The 23,478-nt window shown below is 46.3% G+C and overlaps 1 protein-coding gene across 2 annotated transcripts in view; it reads right to left on the bottom strand.

The window, feature by feature from the left end:
- Positions 1-23,478, bottom strand: part of LOC138493150 (uncharacterized) — a 311,298-nt gene that overhangs the window by 71,931 nt on the left and 215,889 nt on the right. For both annotated transcript variants that reach the window (XM_069620334.1, XM_069620335.1), the window contains exon 6: positions 13,870-13,963. In XM_069620334.1, the coding sequence (XP_069476435.1) occupies positions 13,870-13,963 (94 nt within the window). The remainder of the gene's footprint in view (positions 1-13,869; positions 13,964-23,478) is intronic.

Genomic DNA, 23,478 nt, shown 5'->3' with positions numbered 1-23,478 from the left:
TTTTTCCGATCTTGTATCTTCCTCAGTAAAAAGTTGAAGAGCCGCTACATAGGGATTCACAAAATGGCAAGGTCATCAAATTTCCCAATACATTAAATTTGAGAAAATAGAGACTGCAAGTGATCAGATAATCTTAGTCGGTTGAGGCCACTAGACACTGCTAACAGATTGTTTGAATGTTCAAGGTCAGTGTAGAGATGGTTCCAGAACCATGATAGCATCAGCTAATCGTGATACGATTGTTTTTGAATAATGAATTGGTCAACAAGAGAGAAAGTACTGCGATCCGTGTATATGTAGTCAATAATGGCTTGTTGGTTTAGGCGACGCCACGTTGATCTAGGTGGCACATCGCCTTCTATTGCTCCATTTAGCAATAGAAATTGACAGTCTGCCATGGGTGTCGTCCACCTTCGAGCCAGATCTGAATTGCAATACATTTTGTATGATAGGCAATGTATGCTCAAATCGCCTAATACAAATGTGGATGAAACCGATGTATCAGAGGCAATCAAGTCCAATAACCTCTCGATGTCTGAGAAGAACGCTTCATCCAAAATTGCAGCGCGGTTCCAATAAATATTTACTAGAGCTACTCTGCAAGAGTCGCAGGAAATTCTGACAAGTTGAAGGGAGTTGGGTTCGGCCCATTTGATCATAGTTGAGCAAGGTGATATTTTAGCTGCCACAAGCAGGCCTGCCATTGGTGGGTCGCTGGTATAGTTAGGACAGTATAGTTATGCCAGACAGGGGTATCTACTAACCAGGTTTCCTGGAGTGCTATAATGTCAAATTGTTCAAGATCAGATAAGGCGTTATTGATGAGTGACCGTGAGTATCTTATCAGCTTCAAAGCACAAGATAAGCCTGTCTGTGGTGGTTATGGAAAAAAGGTAGGTCATTTATGGATAGGTTGTGAATTGCAGTTTAATGAGTTTCGTGTTCTTTCAGGTAAAGAATTAAATGCGTCACTTATAACAGGAGATGGGTTGAAGTTCGTTGATTGATCTAGTTTAATTTGTGATCATTGTTTTTTCTTATTGAGATTCTTTCTGAAATGTTTCATATGAAAGAGTAAAAACCTAGGTCGAAGATGGTCTGTCTGGCTTGCCATATTAGGTTTAAAATAACACAAGACTGGATCCATATTTGGGCACGAGACAAGTTTGATTTGACCAGAAATTCAACTTTATCTATTTCACTGGAGGATAGTTCTTCCAAGCTCGGATTTTCAGCAAAGATATTAAGTATTGGAATACCGAAGTGGGGCTTTGGTTAATGGGTTTACAAAAGGTTGCAATATCCTGTCAATTTTTGTTTAAGTCTCGGTGTTACTTTCTTCTTAGCATTTACATGATTAGTTTGATCTTTCGACGTTAGATCTATAACAGTGGAATCAATGGTGTGCATGGTGGCAGTAGTTACAGGGTCTAGCCCGATGTTCGGGGGGCCGGGAGCCTCAGCACTCAAATAGTTCATATGCTAATGATTTTTTTTAGATGTATGATCTCTGAGGTATATGTTAGAATTGATAAATTTGCGTGTACGCTGCTTGCGTGTTGGTAGTCAGACGGAGGAATTGTGAGGTGCATTAGAAAACAATTACTAGTGATTGTGATGGATTTAGGTGACGGATGGTCTTATTTTGAGAGCCCCGATCGAAGAATGGGATGTGTGTCAAAACATGCAAGGGGTTGTTTGCTTGCATAGAAATGTTTGCAAAATGTTTATTCTCAGCTGAAGCGTCAAAATGATTTGCTCCAATTGGCGACTCAATGATGATCAAATTGCCCATGGCAGGAATAGGTAAATCAAGATTGTGTACGACAATGGTGCTCAGTGGTACGTCAGGAGGCTCCTGATTTACATCTGCAGAGCGTGTATGTTCAGTATTGATATGCTTTATTTGGAGGTTTCCCATTGTGGGGACAGCTTCCATGGTAGTATCACTGAGAAATGGAAACGACAGATGCCGTACTTAAAGGATCGCTCGCAGTCTTGTTGCGGTTCATGCCAGTCAATCGGGATTTGCATAGATCAGCTGGATAAACCAGCTGTATATTGGCTGACATAGATTGAGCTTGTGACCGCGCCCTAGAAGGGGACGCTTTTGGGAGGGAAAGAGCATGATCTGTTCTAAGAGACATGCGTTTCAACCGCTTAACTAGCTTTAATGTTTCTAGTTTGGACGGCATGTCTATCTTTATGGTATAAAAGTTAAAGCGACAAGTGTGCCACATACGAGGCGGGCTGGTATAAACAGATCGTTATAGACACCAGTTTTGTTGTAAGCGTTATAGAGCTGATTTATGACAGCCAAATGTAAATATTGGGACACAAACGTTTACCCCATGTGCAATAAAAAGGGCATGAGACAGCCCTGCACAGCCCTAACAGCCACAACAGCTCTTAACCGAAGCTCTTCCACGAATGCTCGTGCGTTCCAAGTATATGAAATGCTGGGAGTGGAGCTTAGGTATACAAATATTGTCAATAGAAAGCACCTACAAACAGAGAAAGGGTTGTAAGTACTCGCACATATTTAAGTCCACGAGCAATGAGAGCTCTTTGTTCAGAAGTCGTACTAAATAATGGTGAAACAGTATCCTGGAGGAGGGATTCAGCCAGCCACAACAGCTCTTACCCAAAGCTCTTGCGCGAATGCACCTGCGTTACAAGTATATGGAATGCTGGGAACTTAGGTATTCAACAAGTATTGTCAATAAAAAGCACCAAATAATGGTGAAACAGTATCCTGGAGGAAGAGCCAGCCACAATAGCTCTTAACCAAAGCTCTTCCCCGACTGCACATCTTACTATTGCACTGGTGCTGCAATCAGCGGTGTATTCCTGCTGTAAAGTAAACACCAATCAATGCTCGTAAATTCCAAGTTTAAATACATTTTAAAAATGCATTCTAGATCTACAATACCTGTATACTCCCGTTGATACACAAGTGTATACACTATTTTTACCTCCCCAAACCCAATACATATTTTTAAACCCCCATCATACTACCAGTTTGGCAATTCCGTTCTACTTAATTTGAAAATTCCAATATACTCCTAGAAACAACTCTGCACATTCCTGAAGGAATGTACTGGCGTGGTCAGACTGAAGCAGTCTCACAACCCTCCCATGCACCATTTGACAACCCCAGTATAGTTCCACTTTGCCAACTCTAGTATAAACCCAGTCTTCTTTTAGAAGAACCATGTATACCAGCTGCACATATAGTTTACTCAATCCCAGTGTATTTGGATGTTGCCAAGTCTAGAACAGCTTTCCACAAACCTATCATTTTACAGTTTAACACCAGTACACTTATGGTTGGAGACCCCCAGCATGCATTTCCGGTTTGTAGTATTCGAGTACTCCGAGTAGGCTTGCATATTGCACAATCTAGGAATACTCCAGTTTGGTTAGGTCGTTGATTGCCAAAATGGGAATGGGCAAACTAGAACTCTTGGTGTTCCTCCAGTTCTAAAATCCCTGCATATTGAAAGTGTACACAACAACACACGCACCCAAACCCAGAAAAGGAATTCTAAAAAACAGGCATCGACACAGCAAACCAACAATTGATTGGTGCAAAGATGAGATTCTTGTGGACGAGTTGAAAGATCTAATGTACCCAAGGATTGGGAAAACACCCCATAAGGTAGTGCTCCTTTTGAACACTTCACTCTTCTCCCGCTCTTCTTTTAACCTGGTTATTCTTGGATTCAGACACTTAATTCTACAGATTACTAGTGGTAAATGGCACCTACTCCACAGAACCTTTGCCCCCCTCTGGCGACCAGGTGGACCCAGCGAGAACACAGATCATGGGAGGCTTCAATGACGGCAATGGAATCTATACCGCCTACCGAAAAGGCTGCTCTACAGTCTACAAAGGATACAAAAGTAGGTGGCCAGGCTGTCCCCGAAATTGAAGACACTGCTCTTAAATGCTACTCATTGGCTCCCAGCCAGATGGTCCTTGTAGAGGGCATATTGAAGATAAAGTCCACATCAAACATTTGCAGCAGACAATCCACAAAAATTGTCAGTTGACGTAGACTCCTAAAGTCCTGCAAGCATCTCAAGCATGCAAGGCTACAGAAAACGGAATTGTTCCTAAATGCCAGATTGAAACGCCGAAATGAGGCATCTACGAATGAGAAATGGCGAAGTCTAGACAAATCTGTTGCCACCAACTGCCAAGATCTGCTACGGCAGTGAATGGCCCTTAAATCTGTGGGGAGGCGAGGATGCGTGTGTGGATGGTGTGTGCTATAAACAGATATATTGGGCTGTGTGTACATGGAGCTACCAAATCAAAGGAGGCAGATGAGGAGAATTTAACAAAGGCCTGGGGTCAAGTTTCTCGAACTCTAGTATGAAATGGTGGGCAGATGGAGTGTATCAAGATCGTGGTGTTCGTTCATTGCAATGTTTGACTTATTGCATAGCTGCCATTTTCTTAAAATAGTAAGCCTTACACACGGTCATGTATTTAGGACGTCTCTGCAGTATACCTTATAGATCGAATCTATCCACACAAAAAAAAAAAAAAAAAAAAAAAAAACACAACAATCTTCCATACAACAATGCACATCCAACCTCATTTCAGTCCTTCCACCCACCTCCAACATTTCACCTGTGGGTGCTACTCTGCTACAATATGAAACAAGCAAAACAAACCTACACTTGATTATTCAGCTTCATGTTACACCATAACTTCAGGCTTGGATGTGGTTCAATCACCTAAAGATGAATCTGAACAAGACAGATATCATTGTAGGAGAAACGGGCTTCAGACCTTTCCATGGAGCGTGGTGGGGTCCAACAAAGTTGTGCCTCACTCGACATTCTGTCACACAAGTCAAGGACTTGGGAGTACCAACACTCAAACTTGTTCACTACGGCATCAATCTGGTGAAGTATAAAGGTTTTTTCACCCACAACCTACTTGAGAAACTTTCAGTAGTCCCAGGTTGCTAATATTTTGGATCAAGTGAACATGCGTTTTCACGTCAGAGACCAATCTGCTCCAAATGGAGGAGCGCATGAAGTTCAAGACACTCTGAAGCAGAGGATTGTCGGTGATAACGGGCCACTAGCCTTCAAATTACAAAAATAGGCCCCTTGCATGGCCACAAGATCAGCTTCCTTAATGCTACTTAAAGTCGTTAAGATAAAGCGGAAACACTTTGATGGGTACAGGGGGTGTGTTATGTTCCGCACAGCTACACTCTGAAGGCCCCTCCCCACTCATCAAGTCATTGCCAACAATGTTAAGAAAGGCTCACATGCTCAAAAAAGAAACTCAATGCCCCATGCTACCATCCCCGTGATGTAAATGTCATTACAATTCAATGTGCCCCTATGAGTTGGGCTTCACTGTTTTCCCTTTCTCTTCTTTGTGATTACTAGATTGTCATATTGAATACCTTTGTATTTGTTGTCAAAAATATGTTGATTTTTTACACTTGGGGATGATGAGGTGTTTTTGTTCCTTGTGATCGAATGTAGACATGAAATGGTTTTGAAAAACGGATTGACTAGGTAACTTTGTTACGTGGGTCGCCTTCTCTAGGAGGACGATTTCGTCTTATTAGACCATACAGAAACTGATCTGCAAAGACAGCTGAAGGGACTGCAGGAATGCACCGCTGAGAATGGCTTAACAATCTCAATAAAGCCAACATTATTTGCTTAAACAGAAGATGGAGTAAGAAAAGTCAAACCTTTAAATGGCAACTGGGGGGTCTCCCTTTGGGAAGAGTAGACCTGCTAATATATAGGGACGATCATCAGTAAAAGCCTAGTGGAAACACATAAATGAGTTTAAGATCAAAAATGAAGATCTTGGCCAATCAAGCCCTAGTGTTGAAACAGAAATACTGCCGCCATTCCCTGCTGCTGCTGTTGGCATTCAATGATAATTGGTCCTTTATAATGCGTTTAATACCCAGAGGTTTCCAAGAACAGACCGGGGCATCAAACCTGTGTTGCTGTGTCTTGCTTCCAAGTCAGGCTTGTTGTCCCCGAGCTATCCTCTGGAGACGAGCGCAAGTAGTGGCAATTACGACATACGGTGCAGCCACCCTGCCAGTGCTCCAATAAACAGTGGGCAATCTCGGAAGGTGCGTTTTGGAAACAGGTTCTGGCACTCCCGAAATCGACCCCTATCCAAATATTAGAAGAGAGCTTGGACTCAACTCGTTGGTATTGGCAAACTGGAAGTCCCTGACGTTTTATGAAAAGTGTATGAGAGACGATGTGGCGCCAATCCTGGCAATCATCAAAAACAGAACTGGAACAAGGACCAGAAAAAGCAGTGCAAAGCTCCATTAGAACAGGCCAACGCTACATTAGGAGGACATGCACAATAACCAGACTAAAGTGAAAAAAGAAACTTCAAGAGTGTGACTGGATGCAAACTTGAAGTGAACCATTTTAAAAATGTATCCGAATTTAGTAACCGAAATTAGAACCTTGGAAAACATACTTTCCTTTATCAGAACATTTCCGGGCCCTCACTATAGGACACAATTCATGAGGCTAAGATTAAACATGCATACAACGAAGGAGGGCCTATCAGTGAGAACACAGAAGGGCCCCAGAAACGCCACGTGCAGATTTTGTAAACGTGATGGTGTTTTGGAAAATGTGCAGCATATCTTCACGACCTGCACGGCACGAACAGAGGCAAGGACGAGTCTCCTCCAGTTTTCTGGAGGCCACGTCTACACTCTCCAGGGAAGAATGGTGGAAGGACGAAATGTGAACATTTTGGTCAAGGTTTTAATATAAAGCACAAATAAAAAAATAAACAGTAAAATATGTCAGATTTTTGGGCTCCTCCGTGGTTGATCGCAGGGGATTTCCTCGCTTCAGTTCCTCTCGCGTGTAATTGGGGGACATTCACAATCCCACACCTTAGTTCAAACCGGTGTTAAAAGAAGGTGATCAGTGGGAATTTAGTGTTTCACCTCCCTGTTGGCTGGTCTGTCAGGCGGTGTATGTATAGACGCCATGGATGACTCACTGTTTTTCGCTCTAAGCAATGGCCCCGCCCCAACCATCATGTTGAAATGGGACCCTGCACATCTTCAGCGGTGCCTGCTGGAATACAGTAAATCAAGTACAGGAGATTCGAAATGCCTGCAACTCTCGAAGTGCAGTCACAGGTTGCCACCCAGTGGTCAAATATCAGAACTGCGGTTAAACCATGTCGATCCATAAAGCACCCAATCACAGGAGACTTTTGCGGTCCTTGACTAACTATAAACTTACTTCGAAGCCTAACCATGCATTTTACTAGCATGCCGAAAAATTGCCTTCCATTTGATTCATTCGCTACATAATGGCGTGCTTTATAAAAAATAAAGCAAAAGGGAATGTAAGAGGGTAAATCAAGTTATGTATAGGGATGCCTATCAGGTTTAACAAGCCCGATAGTTCAAGTTTCAGCAGCATGGTTTCTGTTTTAGGCTAATTCCACGACACCTACGAGTAAAAACACCGGAAAACCTGCCAGGCGCTTTTGGGTCGGATATTTGGTAGCTCTTGTATGTGCGTAATCAGTGTATTCCACGGCTAGAAAATGGACATGGTTAGTGTTTGTGCCTCAGGCACTATCCCACAACAAGATAGTACCTTAACCTTTGGGTCTGAGCGCAACAAATCACCATGAGCCAGGGCTCCCCAGATGTCATTTTCCACGCGATAAAACAAATCGTGCGATGTAACGTGCCTTGCCAGTACTGTCAGCCATGGGCGTAATTTTAGGGTGGGGGACGGGGGTGTTTGTCCCCCCCCCACCCCCAACTTTCATTGCACACTATTTTGTTCCCATTCATTTGAATGGGGCACCTTTTCTTCAGAGGTCATGTCCCCCCCCGCCCCCCCAACATTTTCAGCAAAGTTTCTCCGCTGTCAGCCCACGTTATGAATCACAGGGGTTGGAATGGAATGGCGGGTACTTTCTTTTTGCAGCAGACAGATTATATTGAAGTCTTGCCCCCCGAAGCAGACATCCCCCAGCCCCCCGCCGCCTCCCAAATCCTCCATTAATAACTAAGGGCCCAGAATCTGCGAGAACCTATTTTTAAGACATTACGTTTGTACATCAGAATTGTTTTACTTTTGACTTCCAATTAGTTCGATTTAACAACATTTCAAATAAATTCTGCTCCCAGGCACACTGTACGAAAACTAACGATCTGTGACGTAACACCTAAAGAGGGGTACCGGGGGGGGAACGCAAAGCGTTTCCCCCCTGGGGAAGTTTTTGGCGCTGCACACGGCCAGCGAGTGGCCGTGGGGGCAGAGCGCCCTGCTGGGGTATTTAAGGGGGCAGGGAAGGTTCGGGAGGCAGGCGACGGTTGGACTTGGCGATTGTAAGGGGGGGAGAGAAGAAGTTGGGCTTGGGATATGGAAAGACAGGTGCAGGGGGGGTCAGGGGGCAAGTGGGAGGGGGAAAGGTTGGCTGCGTGAGTCTGCTGACATGTTTTGTCCCCGCAGTAGGAGCCCGATAAGGAATGAGAGGAGGAGCATTGGTGTGGACGCAAGGCAGCAGACGGCGGGTGCAGAAAGAGTTGAGCAGGAATGGGATTGGTCATCTGCATGGCAGAGAGGGGTCCCAAGAGGGGGGACGGGAAACGAAGGGTCGGGTTTGTAAGGGCTGTGCAAAGAAGTTGGTGTGCAGGCCATTGGAGCCTTGGGGGTTGAAAGGAGCATTTGCTCAGTGGAGATTCAGACGGACAAGGTGGTAGAGCATTGGGGCTCGAGGTGCAAGGGGGAAAAGAAAAGGAGGTTGAAATGAAAGGAAAGGAGAAAAAATTGCCATACATGGGGATAACAAAACCGTTGAGGGTGAACTTGATGGTGGCGACCAGGGAAAAGATCCAGGTGGGGGAATTTGTAGATGTTTTTAAATTGCTCCATAGGGAAGTGAGAGCTAAGGAGGGGTCTAAAGAAGAGAGGGAACTGGCTGCGCGACCAAGGGTACCGGTGACCATTGAGAATTGGACGTCAGCATTTATCATTTACGCCAGTGTTTATTGTGAAAAATATTCTGAGCGTTGTGTGGCCCTACTTAAATATATGGACGTAATTAGGAAGGCTTTCACGAGTTTTGGGGGTTTTGCGTGGGTGAGGTATGACGAGGAATTCAGAGCGAGAATGGCGGAGGACAATCAAGCGGTCTTGGGGGAGATAGACATGGATCTTTGGCTGCAATGGATGGCTCCAGCGAGGCCTGCCCTGACACTGCACACAGCAAGTGGGCTGCCGGTGCCCTTCCGGCCCTTTCTTGTTCGCCCCGCCCAGGAAGGGGCGGGGGGGAGGGGCAGAGGGCAGTCCTCAGCGGCATGTTGGGCGTTCAACAAGGACGGCTGCACTAGGACCCCGTGTAGGTTCAGGCACGAGTGCAGCAAGTGTGGTGGAAAACACCCGCTTACGCAGTGCTTCCAACAGGGAGACAGGGGGAGGAGGAGAGGTGCGGGCAGAGGGGTTGTGGGGAAAAGCCTTTACGCCAATTAAGGTGGGGGTTCTGCAAAAATGGTTGCAATTTTATCCGGACAGGGTTGGGGCGATGATTTTAAGTGAAGGGTTCAGTCAAGGTTTCAGATTGGGGTTTCAGGGCCCAAGGGTGCGCCGGTGGGCTGAAAATCTGAAGTCGGCCAAAGATATTGTGGAAGTGGTAAGGTAAAAATTGAGCAAAGAAATAGCGGCGGGAAGGATCGTGGGGCCATTTGATGACCTGCCGGGTGACCTAGTAATATCCCCATTGGGGGTGGTGCCCAAGAAAGCTCCGGGGGAGTTTCGGTTAATACACCATTTGTCTTGGCCGGAGGGCGTGTCGGTGAATGATTTCATTGCCCCGGAAGAATGTGGGGTTGTATATGCAAGTGTTGACCAGGCAGTGGAGCTGGTGAGGAAAGAAGGGCGGGGGCCCTTCATGGCCAAGTGTGACATCAAAGCGGCATTCAGGTTATTGCCGGTGCACCCAGGGGATTTTTGGTTGCTAGGTTTGCAGTTTGAGGATCGCATATACATAGACAAAGCCTTGCCAATGGGGTGCGCAATTTCCTGTGCGCTGTTTGAACGTTTCAGCTCATTCCTGCAGTGGGTTTTTTCATTTAAATCGGGTTGGGAGAGTGTGCTGCACTATTTGGACGATTTTCTGTTCATTAGCGGGGCAGATAGAGAGGGTGAGTGCAGAGGGATGCTAAAGTTGTTCCAGGAGCTAATGGAGGAGTTGGGGGAGCTAATGGAAGACAAAACAGAAGGGCCTGCAGTGGTGTTGACATTTTTGGGAATTGAACTGGATTCAGTGGCTATGACCTCACGCTTGCCGCATGACAAGGTGAGCAAACTGGTGGTGTTGCTGGAAAAGGCAGTGGGGGCCAAGAAAATGACGCTGGTTGACATGCAGAGATTCGTAGGGCATCTGAATGTTGCATGTAAGGTGGTAGCCCCAGGGAGGACGTTTTGTAGGAACATGGCGAGGGCTATGACGGGAGCAAAGTGCCCACATCACCGGATAAGAGTATCGGGGTCAGTGCGGGAGGACTGCAGAATCTGGCTGCGTTTTTTGGAGAAATTTAATGGGGTGTCAATGTGGTTGCAGGGGGACCCGGTGAAATGGGAGGTACAGATATTTTCGGACGCGGCAGGAGCGAGGGGTTTCGGAGTGTTTTGGGGGGGGGGGGGGGAATGGTGTGCGGAGAAATGGCCTGAACTGTGGTTGAAGGAGGGAAGGAGTATAGCATTCCTTGAGTTTTTCCCACTATTGGTGGCATTGGAGCTGTGGGGGAAGGATTTGCGGGATAGGAAAGTGAATTTCAATGTGGACAATGAATGTGTGGTCCACGTGGTAAACAGGCAGTCAGCAAAGGATCAGAGGGTGGCAAGACCCATGAGAGAGTTTGTGCTGAGATGCATGGAACTGAATGTGGTGTTTAAGGCAACACATGTGCCGGGGAAGGATAATGGCATCACTGATGCATTATCTCGTTTTCAATGGCAGAGATTCCATGGATTGGCTCCAGAGGCGGATCAGGAGGGGCAGCAGATTCCCGAAGAGCTGTGGAAGATAGGAAGATGAGAGCGCTGGCTTTGGTGGAGGGTTCATTGGTGGGGCGTCTAAGGAGGCGTACAGGAGGGCATGGGACGATTTTATTGGGGGGGGAGCGCGTAGTTGGAAAGGAACATGGGATGCGGAAGAGAGGAGGAGGGACGATGTTGTGAATTTCCTCCTGAGGTGTATGGACAGGGGCTGGTCAAGAGCGACTATAGCGGGGAAGTTAGCGGAAATTGCTTTTTACGGGAAGTGGTTTTGGGGTTTTCAGCCGAGAAGGGGGGAAATGGCGAGTAGGATGTTGGAAGGATGGGCAAGGGAAAGTAAGAGGGACATGGATAAGAGGAGGCCGATATCGGCGGAATTGCTGCAGAGGTTTTTTCTGCTGTTGACTATCACCATCATCCCAAGACATTCCATCTCAGTGTCCTCGGTCACATGGCAAAATCCTTGTGCCTAAAATCTTGTGAACACTGTAGAAATGTTTGACCATAGCACATTAAATTTGCCCTTGGTTTAATTGTGCCACAATTAATGCTTTATTGTAATGTGTTATTCTTTCCCATCTCCATGGCATGCTTTTCAGGATGTTTGTTTGCATGTATGAGGTTAAGTGCCCAGAGTACGGGATGCCGCGCAAGTGTGCTTCTTTCGCTGTGCTACTATAAATTCTTTAAAACACAGTTATGAACCCTCCCAATAGTATGTATTTTGCAAATATCTGAAGCCTGTAAAGTAGATCCACGCAGGCTTGGCATGGTAGAAACTTTGCACCAGACCTGCAGATTAACTGACCTGCTGTTACATCTCAGTTAACAGTTTAATGGTATCGACTACAGAGAGTAATTTGCTTTGTGACTGAACATTTGGACATGTCATTGCACATTTTTCTATAGCCGATAAAATAGCTCAGTGGGTTGAGCGCTTACTGCTGCAGTGTGTGAGATCTGCAGGTTCTAATCCAGCCAGGACAACTCAGCCTTTCAGCCTGCGTCGGTTCCTAAATGAGCACCAACACAGGTTGGGTGATATTGTATGCATATTTGTTCTAAATAAACGAAAGCGCTTAAGCAGAAGTGCAAATTAATAACAAATCATCATTTGGCCTTGGATGTCTGCTTGCATTCACAGTAATATGCTAATAAGGGCCTATACACACTGATCTTGATGCATATGGCGATCCATTCTTGTATGAAATGTATATCGCATTATCAGCTGCATTCGACTTGGTGGATCACAAGACCCTATGCCACCATCTTGCCACCGCAGCCAATTTCTCCCCGACTGCCTGCAACTGGATAACCTCCTTCCTGCAGGACAGAGCAATGAAGGTCTTCTCCGACTCCTCCTGCGCTGACCCGAGCATCATCCAATGTGGCGTCCCTCAGGGATCATGCATCGCCCCTACCCTCTACAACCTCTTCACGAGGCCGCTGTTCAAGATCCTAGACGCCCTGGGCATCTCATACACTAACTATGCTGATGACACTCAGGTGCTTATCCCCCTCTCTGGGGACTACCTGTCTGACCTGAACACGCTCAACTCCATTTACACCACCATCCAATCCTGGATGGCAGAAAACTGGTTATGCCTCAACAGTGAGAAAACCGAGCTTCTGCTGATTGGCTCCCCGTCCACCCTGGGCAAGCTGGACAAGCAATACAACTCCTTCACCATAGATAACATTCATATCCCTGTATCCCAAACAGTCAAGACCTTGGGTGTCTACCTGGACTCGAACCTGAACATGAACAGGCAGGTCAATGCCATTGCATCCTCCTCAGCCTACTACTCCAAACTGCTCAACGCAATCAGACCGTACCTCTCCCAACAGAATTGCCTAACTATCGCCAGGGCAATCATTGGCTCAAGAGTGGACTACTGCAACGCCCTTCTAATAGGTACGTCTGGAAAAAACCTAGCGAAACTCCAACTAGTCCAAAACAATGCCCTAAGGGCCGCCACTGGACTATCACGCAGGGACCACATCTCTGACCTCAGGCGTCAGGTCCATTGGCTCCCAGTCAAGGAAAGAATCCTGTTCAAAACCCTTGCCCTCACGCACAAATGTCTTCACGATCTGGCCCCCATATATCTCGCCCAGAGATTTTCTAAACCTTGTGCTTCCAGGCCCTCCAGAGTGGCCTACTCCAATTTACTAACTGTGCCAAAAACCCGCCGAGTACGTGCTGGTGGCACAAGCTTTCCCACGATGGCATCCACCCTCTGGAACTCCCTTCCACCGCACATCAGACGACTCGACTCTCACACGGCCTTTCGCAAGGCCATCAAGACTAGTCTCTTCAATTAATGTGCCTGTTCTCTGTTTCGCTACCTTGGACCTATGTATCTGTAACTCTGTTTGTATACTCTAAGATCTCCTCTGGGGTGGCTTTTTTGTAACCCTTAATCAAGCCTTCTTAAGCACCACTTATCAGCGCCTCTATGCCTCAGGGCTGCAGTGCGCTTTACAAATGTAAAAAATAAAAAAATAAATAGCGATATCGTAACCATATTATTCGCACTTAATGCTATGTGATGTCACTTCCAGTTTTGTCAAGGAGTGAAAGGTCATGTCCCATTGCTTCCCATGTTGTCATTCAGGTTGGGGTCAAATTACATCACTTCCTTTGATGTCAGAGGTGAAGGGTCGTGTGATGTCACTTCCGCTACCCCAGCCATTTTGGTGAAATGACATCCCTGGCACCGGGTGGTTTCAGTAACAAAGTTGGATAATCTCCCACCATCCCTCCACTCCTCCTCCCCCAACCATGTATCTCCTTCCCCATCTTACCCGATGGTGCCTAGTGGCGGGGCCACAGGATGCAATGCAACGTGTCCTGGAGACTTCCACCCCGCCTGGTGTAGACGTTTCAGGAGGACGGCATCTGCAGGGGGGATACAATTATATGCAGTAAGCCCTTCTATCGCATCAACTAGACATCGTTAGACACCCATTACTTTCAGGTAAACAAAATCATGGGTGCGCGTGTCCCTCCCAGATGCATTAAAGTGTGCTAAAAGGATAAAATCTCCATTTACAGTGGTACCAGTTTCATAAACTTTCAAAAGGATGAACGGTATTATAGGGTATGGGGAGGCCAGGTCCTAATCAGCTAAATGCTGCAGTAAAGACAGTCACCAGTAGCTTTTCACCAGGGCCGGTGCAAGGAATTTTGCCACCCTAGGCAAACTGTCAGATTGGCGCCCTCCGACCCCCACTCCACTTCAGATCCTAACCGTTCTGAACCAACCGTCCTCATCATTCCATATTTTAGACTAGCTCGCAGCTGCTCTAAATTTTGGTGGATTTCCTACAAGCACTTTCAAACTGGTTTTCCATTTGGAGCTACCTGCTCCAGGGCACTGGGCATTCTACATATACACATGGGCCATGCCTCTTCTGGGGGTATTGGATGGAGTGCCTTGGTAGAGACGCTGACTTGGACGACGAGCTTTGAGAGGCGTAGGCAGTGGTGCCTTGGGCCGGAAGTGACTTTCAGGTGCGGACAGTAATTGTACCTCTTGGAGTTGTACAGCAATTTTGGAAGACAATCAGTGACTCAAACGTGGAAGGGAGTGACTCTGGGGTTGTTCTTGGCAGGTGGTGTTTACAGCTGGTAGGTGGTGGGCCGAAAGTTAGTTGTAGCTGGGAAGGGCACGGAAATTGTCAGGTGTAACTTGGGAAGGGAGAGGCTCAGGTTTCTCTTGGGGGCAGGAGGCTTCCAAGGGTCATCTGGTGGCTTGGATGGTTGATGAAGGCCCTGGAGGTGCAAGTAAAGTGGTGGTGCAGAGAGTCCAACTATTCTCCAGGAAGGTCATTAGTAGCTGCTACAGGTGGCAAGTTTGGGGGCAGGTGGCAGTCAGCAGCAGGATCTGCGGCATAAAACGTGCCCTGGCACCAATGAAAAAGTGGGCCACAGTTGCAAATAGCAATGCATTCCTTTTGCCATGCACTGTGAGCAATAAATAATTGTTTGATAAAATATGTTGCAAATTCTGCATTTTAAAGGATACGCTTTCAGTAACAATTCAAAACTACTAGTCGCATACTGAACTAATCAAAGTGGCCCACCCTGGCTAAAATACTATCCCATTTTGACCAATAGTATGTTGGACCTGCAATTCGGGCATTGCCATATAGGCTAGTCCGAGCCTGGAAAGCAGCTCTGAGGGCAGATGTTTGAGGGGTATTTGGTGACTAGGTGGTACATCTGGCTATGGAGGGGGCACATGGATGCTCTGTTTGAAAGCTAGTAGCCCTGAGGAACAGGAGGAACAGGTGGTGGCTTTGGGTGCAAGTGGTGACTTTGTCATGGAACAGATGGCGATTTCGGGGTATAAGGCAGCTAGAAGCTCTCATAGGGGGCAGGTATTTGTTTCATCCTCCTCTTGCATTCCTCGGCGCATGGCAGAGGTGCTCGCAGTCTGTGGGTGGTATCCGCTGACGGGATCTGCATTAAGTGATCTGTAGACTGCAGGTTAATAGTAAACCTCGCCCTGGACAAACTCGGCGCAATGCCTTTCTTCAACCACGTCCACATGTAAGTACCCGAGGGGTCCTCCTGGGATTTTAAGAACAGAACTGAGGCTCCCTCTATCTGAAGCAATTCATTGAGGGTTGAGGTGCTAGTCACACGTGTGGGCAGGTGAGTGGCAGTGACCCCGGGGTCACACTTTTCAGTGGTGTTCAGCGGTCAAACACTCCGGAATACTGAGACACTGGCAACTGGCTCTTTACTTATATCACATTTTATAGCAGCTTTAGCTGTCCCCTCCAGTTTATCTGCCGGGAATGATGCATTCTGCACTCAAGTGCACTGTTACTTCTACTTCTAAAATGTAAACGTTTTATGAGGAATAAAATGAATCGTCGTTTGATTTTCAGCTGCATGCGTAAAAGGTTCCCTCAGTGATCGGATCTCCCTGCTGCGACACAACCCCCTGAGTCGCGGGTGCACTTCCGGGTGGTCCGGCTACTATTCTCTGTGTTTTCTGGGGCATTTCATATGCTGCTGTGTAGTCTGGGTACAGTCACCGTCACAGTCCCATGTATGTCTCAGGCAAACCCAACTGGGTGTCACAGGCACTGCTGCCTAGGGCCCATAGGGTGCATTCTAGCTGCAGCCCTCTCCCCTCCTACGTACCCGACCCCACCTACCCCACACTGGGTGTCAAGCACAGTTCCTAGGGGTGCTCATTTTCTCAGGTATATTCAAATCAGTGCTTCGGGTACGTTTCTTTGTGTGCATCTCAGGCATAGTCTGCTGGGTGACTCTAGAACAGCCCGATGGCCAGATACATTCATTTTCAGTGACCATGCAGAAAGTTCTAAATCGCCAAAACAGTAAGTGACAAGGTTACTAACTGTGATGGACTATATGCATTTTAAAGTAAGGTTCCCACTTGGCAGCAGTCTGCGAGACCACAGACCCAAAAAAAAAATAAAAAAAATAACAGGTCAGGAGGGAGGCCGCCCACCGGTGTCGCAGATCGGCAGAGGCTGAGCCTCGGAGGCGAAGTCGCTGCCCCCTCACCTTTTGCCCTTTCTGGCTGGCCATGAGCTTGGCAGCAGCCAGATCCAGAGAGAGAACGAACATTGCATTTCATTAAGTGACCAGTAGTCTGTACAACAACAATTTAGGTCATTGGACTCGGCACCTCCTCGCTCTTTCGGACTAGAAACAATATTATGCCTCCTATTGTAATAATTGTATGTGTATTGGCCTACACCAAGTTGTCTAAACATCATGCGCGAACAAACTCCACGACAAGGTCTTGATCTTAGAGAAATCAATGTAAGCCGCCATCTTGAATTAAACCGCCATTTTAGGTTCTCTTATGTAGAAGTCACCCTGAACATCAAAATGGAGGCCAAATGACATTCTGAGTAAGATTCAGGCCGTTGTGACCTCCGTACAACTGAATCATTAATATGCCTGCAGACCACTTGTCGGGGTCGTGAACAGAGACCTTGTCCTACTGTTGACCTATATGTAAAATCAGCGAAACTAATCGAAATGCATATATTAAAGGATTGACCTGGCAAGGAACCCTAAAACCAGAATTAATTATTTCGCAGAATGGTTAACCCGCAAGAGAGTTGGCCAAGGGCTGGACAAATTGTATAAAAGGTCCAGGTATTCCAATATGCGGTCTCTCACTAACACATCGAACCCTCGTTGAAGTTCGTTATGTTATACTGAGAGCCGAATAGCTATCAGTTTGTCAATTGACTTGGTAACTGCTGTAGCTTGAAATAAAGCACTTGTATGTTTCTTTGTAACTTGTGTTGGTGCGTTTCTTTTTGGGCTTCCCGGCCTCATATTTTTCTGTTTTCACAGTTGGCGCCCGAATAGGGAGCCTCAAGATTGATGCTGGATCATTGAAGGATTGACGCAGACTATCGAACCGGGATCGGACGGTGTGATACTGCGGGCCCGACCGAACGAGACGCAATACCTCGGCAGCGCTGCACGATCCGATCCTTGGACGATAGTCGTGTGGTCTGACACAGCATCTTGACGAGGGTCCATTTTTGAGGCGGGCAGATTTGTCGAAACCACCAAGCACAATGTAAAATTTGTTAGGCAAGTTCTTTGGTAAACCGTACGGTCCTCCTTAGGTTTGGTCAGGTGTAGTCGTGACCCGACTCTTAACCCTGACAATTTGAATTTGGTGCATTGTATCTGCAGACACAATTATTGACCAGGTAACACCAATTTTTTGTGAAATGCCTGGGAAATTGTCTAGCTGCTTTAGGGCTCTGTTCCGCAGCGATAGACAATCTTTGGAATTTAACCACCCGGCACCACAGGAGGGGTCGCCGGCGTGTACCATGTACTGTAAGCATGGCATTGAAAGTATAGTATTTAATGATATTTGGCACAGACAAACCAGACATGCCTCCGAATTTCAGTGGCCAATCAATGGTAGTTTTGAGATCCCCCGTACTGAATACCTAGAATCGGTCTTGCTAAAGAAGGCCAGACCTGCAGCATTTGATGTTTTGCAGAATTGGAAAAAAGAAGCTTTGCAGCAGCTTAAAAGTAGGGATAAACATGCACGCCGTCAAAACGAATGCCGAAAAGGCGTTGTTATATGATAAGGAAAAACATTCAGAGTCAGTCAAGAATATGTATAGGGCTTTCTCACTCTGTATCCAGAAAAATCTATCCCTCTAAAGATTTTCATGTTTCCGAAGAATTTATTGATAAATTGTTAAACGAATGCAGGCCTGGTGCCTCTGCGCCACCTCCGTATGATCCTCTCCCTGGTGCTCTGCCCATTCCTGCTGTTATTCCTGCTGTTATTCCTGTTCCCCCTGTACAACCTATTGTTCCTATTCCTCTAGTTGTTGTTCCGCCACCTACTCTACCACCCCTTCCCCTTGCGCCGATAGTCGCACCTCCATTGAATTTGCCCGCACCTCTGCTCCCGAGTGGTTCTGTACTGACTGAAGTTGATCAGGGTGCGGGGTCAAAGATTGTTACTCGAAATACTGTCTCTGCAGAAAAGAAACAGGAATTATTTGCATGGGCTAAGCATTGTATGGAGAGAGGTGATCAAGCTGACTTTTCTCCACATCATCAAATATGGGCAATTTTCCCGAGAAAAATGTTTTTATTGAAGGTTTGGGGACTCATTTATGTGTAATGTGGGGTAGATTACACAATACGGATCTCCCACAAGGGTTGAGGGATCTAAATACTTTAGCGCTTTCGAGGGAGACTGAGGAGAAAGTACATGGTCATGTTGAGAGGTTATTTGAGTATAGGAGGGACTTAGAAAGATTACGGGATCAGGATGGTGAAGACGACAGTATGTATGTACAGAAACTGTTCCTTCCGTGTCGTAAATCGGCATCTGAGGAAGTACGAATTTGTACCAAAGATGCAATTCGATGGATCTCGGATTCATCGATACCGCCGGATGAAGTATATGACACGTATAGTCAGTATACAGTAGAAATGCAGAGGAAGGTGATTCAGGTAATGGTACAGTACCTGCAGGATGAATGTGTAAGGAAGAAGGTTAGTTGTCCTATAGAGTTATTGGGTATTTGTAAGAGGGCTTTTTCGCCCGACACTTCTTCGGCTGCCTTAGCGCTCGACCTGGCTCTGTTGCTTAGTAAGCAATCGGAATTACCTATATCTCAGTTGCCAATGAGAGAGGTTCCTCCGACATTTGTCCCAAAGGTTGAGATTCCCGCTAACATTGGGACAGGTGCACCCGCTGTGGACATCCCTGCACATTATGTATCGCAATTTGTTCACGTTCCATTTTTGCGACAGGAAGTGAACACTATTAGACAATCAATTCCCGATATTAGGAAAAATCCGACAGGATTCTACAGAGATAGAGTCCGTTTTACAATCTGCTGTGTTCACCCTAAGTGATATTGACTTGCTATTCCCTGTACTCCTGCCCGTAGATTTATGGAAGCAGGTTCGGACAACAGACGATGTGCCAGGGTTGGGAGATACGTGGGCTAACATAACTAGGTTTGATGGGGAAAGACCAGCTGGTGAGAAACCTCCTCAGGTAATACTCACTTTGCCTGATAGAATTGTCACAAAATTGAAAACCATAATTCCTGAGAAAAGAATTATTTGGGACAAGCTTACGGCCTGTGTTCAAGGAAAATCTGAAGGTGCCGCCGAATTCTTTAATCGATTCGAACAGATATTCTCTGACTTCAGTGGACAGGACTTCGGCACAGAGTCTGGGAAAAGGTTGTTTGTGGACAAATTTGTACGTGGATTGCTGCCCGACATCCAGTCACAGATTATGTCCTCTGAGAGCGCTTGGCAGGCGAAATCCCAATATGAAGTTTTGCACATGGCTCAGTATTATGAGAACCGTGTTAATAATGAAAGAGAGAATAGAGAAGAGGAAAGGAGATTTGAAGACTAAAGTATTGTTACAGTAAATTGTTAGAAATCCCAGAGGAGGTAATTCACAGACCAGAGGTCAGTATGTTCTGAAAGGGAACGTTCCCTTGGGTCCTGTGAATATTAATCAATGTGCCCATTGCCGCCAGGAAGGTCATTGGTGTGCACAGTGCCCAGTCCTTCGACAGAGGTCAAACACCACATTTGGGAGTATGGGTAGACGACCTCGAGAGTGGGGGGCCCTGATAGAGGTCAGTTCTCACAAGATCCTCAGCAACCTTTTTCACGGGATAATCAGACTTCAAGTGTGGACACGAGAAACATATTTGATCACCCTTCTGCTGCCTACCTTTCTGAAGAGCTTCCTTCCGATGACATTTTATTTCGTTAGGATTGCCCGAAGCAGGGTTTGGAACCTTCACCTATTCCCGTTAGTCAAAAAAGGTCCCTACGTTGAATTGTTAGTGGGGAATAGGAAACATCAGTTTTTGATAGACACTGGAGCACAGAAGTGCTCCATTGATCATTCTCGGGTTCCAAACATTCCACTGTCAGGGCAAGCTAATGTTTCTGTAGGGTTTCCTGGCATACCAGTTGCTTGTCCGGTTTCTTCGCCGGTGCCTGTTTCTTTGGGTCCCTTCACGGACCACTGTCCCTTCCCCCCGACTTCAAACTGTGGAGAGAATTTGCTGGCGTTAAATCTGTTGAAGAAACTGAATGCAGTAATTCATTGTTCCTCTGACGGAGTGCGACTGACGGTTTCACCACACAACTTCCCAGTTCTCAGTTTTTGACTCGACCATTGCCTCCTGAGTTTAGCGTTGTCCCGGAATGTTTGTGGGCGGTTGACAACAATGATGTCGGGGTACTACAGGTTGAACCCGTTAAAATAGTTTTGAAACATGGAGTTAAAGTACCACGCATTCCGCAATATAAAATATCAGTTGAGGGCGAGCGTGCTTTGAAGTGCATGGTCTCCGATTTTGTGCATCGGGGAGTGATCGAAGAGATTGCAGGTAGTTTATGTAACAGCCCGATTTTACCCGTGTACAAGAAAGGCGACAATGCAATCCCATTCCGTTTCATAATTGATCTACGCGCTATTAATAAAGTTGTCGCCCCACAATTTCCAATTGTGCCTGATGTGACAACGATACTAACTATGATCCCTGCTACAGCTACTCACTTTAGTGTTGTGGATTTGAAGAATGCTTTCTTCAGTATTCCTATACACAAGGATAGTAGATATTTGTTTGCGTTCACCTTGGGGGGACGTTCGTTCACATTTACTCATGCACCTCAAGGTTATACTGAAAGTCCAAGCATTTATAGTAGGGCTTTGAAAGAGCAGCTTGACACCCTTGAATTGCCATCTACTTGTACACTGCTTCAGTATGTAGATGACTGCATCTTGCAGCTGCAGATTCTGAAAGTGCTTGTAAAGAAGGCCCTGTATTGTTGCTTATTCATTTGGCTGAACATGGTCAAAGCTTCGCTTAAGAAATTTCAATATTGTTGTCAGGAGGTCGCCTATTTAGGCTATCTCCTGTCAAAGGAGGGGAGAAGATTGACACCTGAAGAATAAAACACATTTCTAGCATGTCTGTTCCAAATACACAGAAGGGAGTCAGAGCCTTAATAGGTATGGCTTCTTACTGTAGGCTGTGGATCCCGAACTTCTCACTAGTGATAAAACCGATGTTGGCCTTGACGAAGAAGGGCATTTCTTCGCTGCTGCCATGGAAGTCGGAACATCAACGATCATTTGAGCTTCTCAAAGCCACGTTATGCTCTGCACCGGTTCTGGGTACTCCAAATTACAATAAGGCCTTTGTGTTTGTGCATGAATGTGATGGATGTGCTTTGGCTATGTTAACACAGGAACACGGAGGGAAGAATAGACTGTGCCGCTACTTCTCTTCCGCCCTTGATCCTGTCGCATGCGCTTTGCCAAGATGTTTGCGAGCTGTCGCTGCTGCTTCCGCGTCTGTAAAACAGAGTGAGGGAATGGTCCTAGGCCATGATTTAACCCTGATGGTACCTCACTCTGTAGATGTCCTATTGAATAAAACCCAAACAACACCTCACCTCTGCACGGCTGATGAGGTATGAATTAACTTTGTTTGCCCCTCATTCAAATTAAGAGGTGTTGTGTTCTTAATCCGGCTGAACTCCTACCTTTCCCGCAAAATACTGTTTGCGGTGACAAAGAATCACATGACTGCCTGTATACTACTGAACAGGAAACAAAGGGCAGGATAGACCTTATACATACTCCTTTGGGAAAAGCGGAAGGGGAGCTGTTTTGTGATGGCTCCTGCTTCAAACTCCCGGATGGTACATCTACAGCTGCCTATGCAGTTACTACATTGAGTACGGTTGTTGAAACTAAGAATTCCGCATAACTCTGCGCAGGCCGCAGAGATTATAGCGTTGACCCGAGCTTGTGAACTCTCCGGAGGGCATACAGTAAACATATATACTGATAGCCAGTACGCCTTTGGGGTGGCTCACAACTTTGGGAGGCTCTGGTCGGAAAGAGGGTTCCTAACCTCACATGGGACCAAGATTCAGCATGGCCCCCTGATAGTGCAATTGCTCTTGGCACTCGTGCCCCCTAGTCAGTTAGCGATCATGAAACGTGCAGCGCATCGTAAGGTCATAGATGTGGGAAAAGGAAACGCTTTTGCTGACCAGATAGCCAGGCACACGGCCACAGACCTTAGCGCAGACATGTATGCTCTAAGAGAAACAAAAAATGCCTATGTAATGGATGAGGGTATTGGGTCTGTACGAGATATCCAAGCTGATGCCACGATAGAAGAGTCTAAAAAGTGGGCCAAAGGGATGGGGAAAAGAGATGAAGATGGGTGTTGGGTGGATACATCTGAAGGGAAATGGTTGCTCCCCGATTCATATGTGCTGGCAATGGTTATGATGGCACACGGTCCTACGCATGTGTGTGCTCAGCAGATCACGAAAATGTTAGAACAAGTCTGGGTAAATGATAAAATTTTGAAGATCGTGCAGCGCTATGTGCAAAATTGCATGATATGCTTACAGCACAATGTGGGAAAGGGGACAGGTGGGAAAGGGGACAGTAACTCCAAGGGGTAGTTTTGGGCCTCCTTCTGTTCCCTTCGAGGTCATCCACTTTGATTTTATTGAGATGGAACGGTGTAACAATCTAAAATATGTCCTTGTGATCATTTGTGCTTTTAGTAAATGGGTTGAGGCTTTCCCCTTAAGGATGCTACTGCCATGACCACTGCGAAGACAATGGTAAAGGAATTCTTTCCACGATTTTGGGCTGCCAAGAGTAATTTGGTCGGACAACGGTCCCCATTTTGTTGCAGCAGTAATTTTGTAGATATGCACAGCGTTACACATTGAAAAGCGATTTCACTCGGCTAGACATCCTCAAAGTGCTGGGTTGGTAGAGACACAACGGTATCCTAAAGAATAAGCTTGCTAAAACATGCGCCGGCACCAAACAGAAATGGCCGGAC

Source organism: Ambystoma mexicanum, chromosome 10 (genome assembly GCF_040938575.1).
Source record: "Ambystoma mexicanum isolate Mex_15411 chromosome 10, UKY_AmexF1_1, whole genome shotgun sequence".
NCBI lineage: Eukaryota > Metazoa > Chordata > Amphibia > Caudata > Ambystomatidae > Ambystoma > Ambystoma mexicanum.
This window is presented reverse-complemented; position numbering and strand designations above follow the sequence as displayed.